This window comes from Triticum aestivum, unplaced genomic scaffold (assembly GCF_018294505.1).
Source record: "Triticum aestivum cultivar Chinese Spring unplaced genomic scaffold, IWGSC CS RefSeq v2.1 scaffold16731, whole genome shotgun sequence".
NCBI classification, from domain to species: Eukaryota; Viridiplantae; Streptophyta; class Magnoliopsida; order Poales; family Poaceae; genus Triticum; species Triticum aestivum.
Genome location: NW_025248208.1, coordinates 1 through 2,343, shown reverse-complemented (window position 1 = coordinate 2,343; position 2,343 = coordinate 1). Strand labels below are relative to the sequence as shown.

Sequence of the window (2,343 nt, the reverse complement as noted above, 5' to 3'; positions counted from 1 at the left end):
TATATATATATATTTGTGAATATATACATCACGTACACATCAGGTGTTTTTCGTTCTCCAGGTTATATGCTTGACGTGAGGCCATCCCATAGATCGTAATTCTTCTCGCACGCGTCTCCGGCTTCACGCTGCGGAGAACAGCTTCTACAACATCTCTCATCGCCAACAACGGAGAGCACCTTCCCTCGCTTCCGTCACGAACACGAACAGGCCGCCGTCCTTTCTGATCTGCTCTAATCACCCAGGTTTGGACAAATAACTCACATGTACAAGTATCGATCACATAAGCATCCTCATAGGTAATCCTAACTATCTCTTCGATGTTGCAATTCAATGACGAAGTCTTTCATGGCATACAAAACCTTTTGTCAGATCAATACTTCCAGTAGAGGAAAGGAATTAACAATCAAGGCAAGAGTGTCGAGACTATGGGATTCCATATTGATCAGTAATGGTGAAATACTTAGTCTAGACATGGTGCTTATTGATGAAGAGGTATAATGGTTCTCTCATAGAAATTACATCCTTGCTTGAATTATTTTGATAATAAGATTTAGCTTCAATCTACATGCTAATTACAAATACAATTGAAGGGGACAATGTTGCATGGAGTTATCAATAAGGCATATATCGAAAAGTTAAGGTCATTTATTCAAGAAGGCAATGTGTACCTCATTAAAAACGTGAGAGTCATTCCAGCAGCAGCAAAATTTCGACCTGTACAAAATGAGATGATGATTAACTTCTCACCCACAACAAATATAGAGGAGATTAAAGATAATGAAGACATTCCAAAGCATGGTTTCAACTTTTCAAGCATGGAGGAACTCTCCCAAAGAGTAAACATTGACACTTATCTCTCAGGTATGATATCATTGAACTTTTTAGATACAGTATGCCATATTTTTTCATGTCATGTATAAAATGCCATCTAAATTCATGTGCTAACAGATGTTATTGGAGTTGCAACACACATAGGACCAATTGAAGAAACTAGAACATATCTTGGGCTCTCCAGAATCCGTGATATCTTCCTTCTAATCGAGTAAGCCAAAAAATACATCATATTTGCAGCCAAGGTGCTCATGTCATGTATTCACAATTGTTTTACTTTTTGTTGACAGAGACCAGGAAGTCAAAGTTAGATTATGGGGTGATAAAGCTGATCTAATTGATGTGAAGTCAATAGGGAATGTCATTATAATTACATCAACAACAGTGAGAAAATTTGGCAGTATGTCTTTTTTCAAATTTTAATCACTTATTTTATCATCTCTCTGCTTGGTTTTACATAGGAAAATGATTATTTGAACCACTATTTAGGATATTCTCTATCGTCAAATAGTGCAACTCAAGTTTTTATAAATTTAGATATTCCCGAGACTATGGATGTGCAAAACAGGTAAGCGAAATTCCTACAAATATTGCCCTTTTAATGTGAACGTGAGTACTACCTACCCTGGCTCATAACTTTTTGTTTTCAAATAGCATTTGTTCCAAGGAAAAGATTATCAAAGAACTACATGTTGAGGAGAACCATCTAAAAGGGACACTGGAAGAGCAAATGCACTACAATAGAAAAACTTTAGAAGAGTTAAATGGCATTCTGTTAGACTCATCAAATCAGATTCGTAATCCAGCAATAATAATGAATAGTTTTTTCACACTCAGAAGCATAAATATATTTATATTTTCTCTACAGGGAAGGATATTTACCGTGGAAGCAGTAATTAATGATGTTAATACAAGATATGGTTGGTACTACATATCATGCAGCGAAAATAATTGCAAGAAGCTACTTGAAAAGAGAATTGATTACTACTATTGTACCAAATGCGATAGGAAAGCTCAACCCAAACCACGGTAAAGAATTTAATAGATCTCTATCTTGATAGTTTTAATATAACAATTTTTAAATTAATTCATTACATATTTTGTAGATATAAGATTAAGCTTCAAATCAGTGATTCAACAGCATCTGCATCTTGCGTACTTTTTGAAAAAGAAGCTCAACAATTAATTCATGAGTCGGCAGAAAACATGGTTGCGTCAATTGGTAATGAAAGTGATGAGCTTCCAAAACCAATCCAAGAGATTTGTGGTCAGACTGTAATTTTTCAGTTTAGATTGACAGACTACAATTTCACCAGTTGTAGACCAGACTACACAGTCTCAAGACTATTCTTTCTGGACACGAGTAGTTCATCTATGAAGAGTGACAGCAATGAAACGGTATGATATTTACTGATTTTCCTCCATTCTATTATATTTCTCAAAGTTAATATTTGCGTTAGTAACAACATTCCTAATTATCTATAGATTGCAATCCCTTATGCATCGTCT

At 35.2% G+C, this 2,343-nt stretch overlaps 1 protein-coding gene across 3 annotated transcripts; it reads left to right on the top strand.

Moving 5' to 3' along the window:
• Nucleotides 1-103: 103 nt before the first annotated feature.
• Nucleotides 104-2,333, top strand: LOC123177237 (replication factor A protein 1-like). 3 transcript variants are annotated; one of them, XM_044591105.1, is made up of 9 exons: nt 104-245; nt 373-495; nt 594-864; nt 952-1,045; nt 1,125-1,234; nt 1,324-1,402; nt 1,489-1,627; nt 1,703-1,863; nt 1,941-2,333. In XM_044591105.1, exons 2-9 carry the CDS (start codon nt 475-477, stop codon nt 2,236-2,238), a joined length of 1,173 nt encoding a protein of 390 aa, XP_044447040.1. In that variant the 5' UTR covers nt 104-245; nt 373-474; the 3' UTR covers nt 2,239-2,333. The 3 variants fall into 3 exon arrangements, with proteins under 3 accessions (XP_044447040.1, XP_044447039.1, XP_044447038.1); XM_044591104.1 differs by having other exon boundaries at nt 114-245; nt 343-495; XM_044591103.1 differs by having other exon boundaries at nt 227-495.
• The last annotated feature ends 10 nt before the right edge of the window (nt 2,334-2,343 follow it).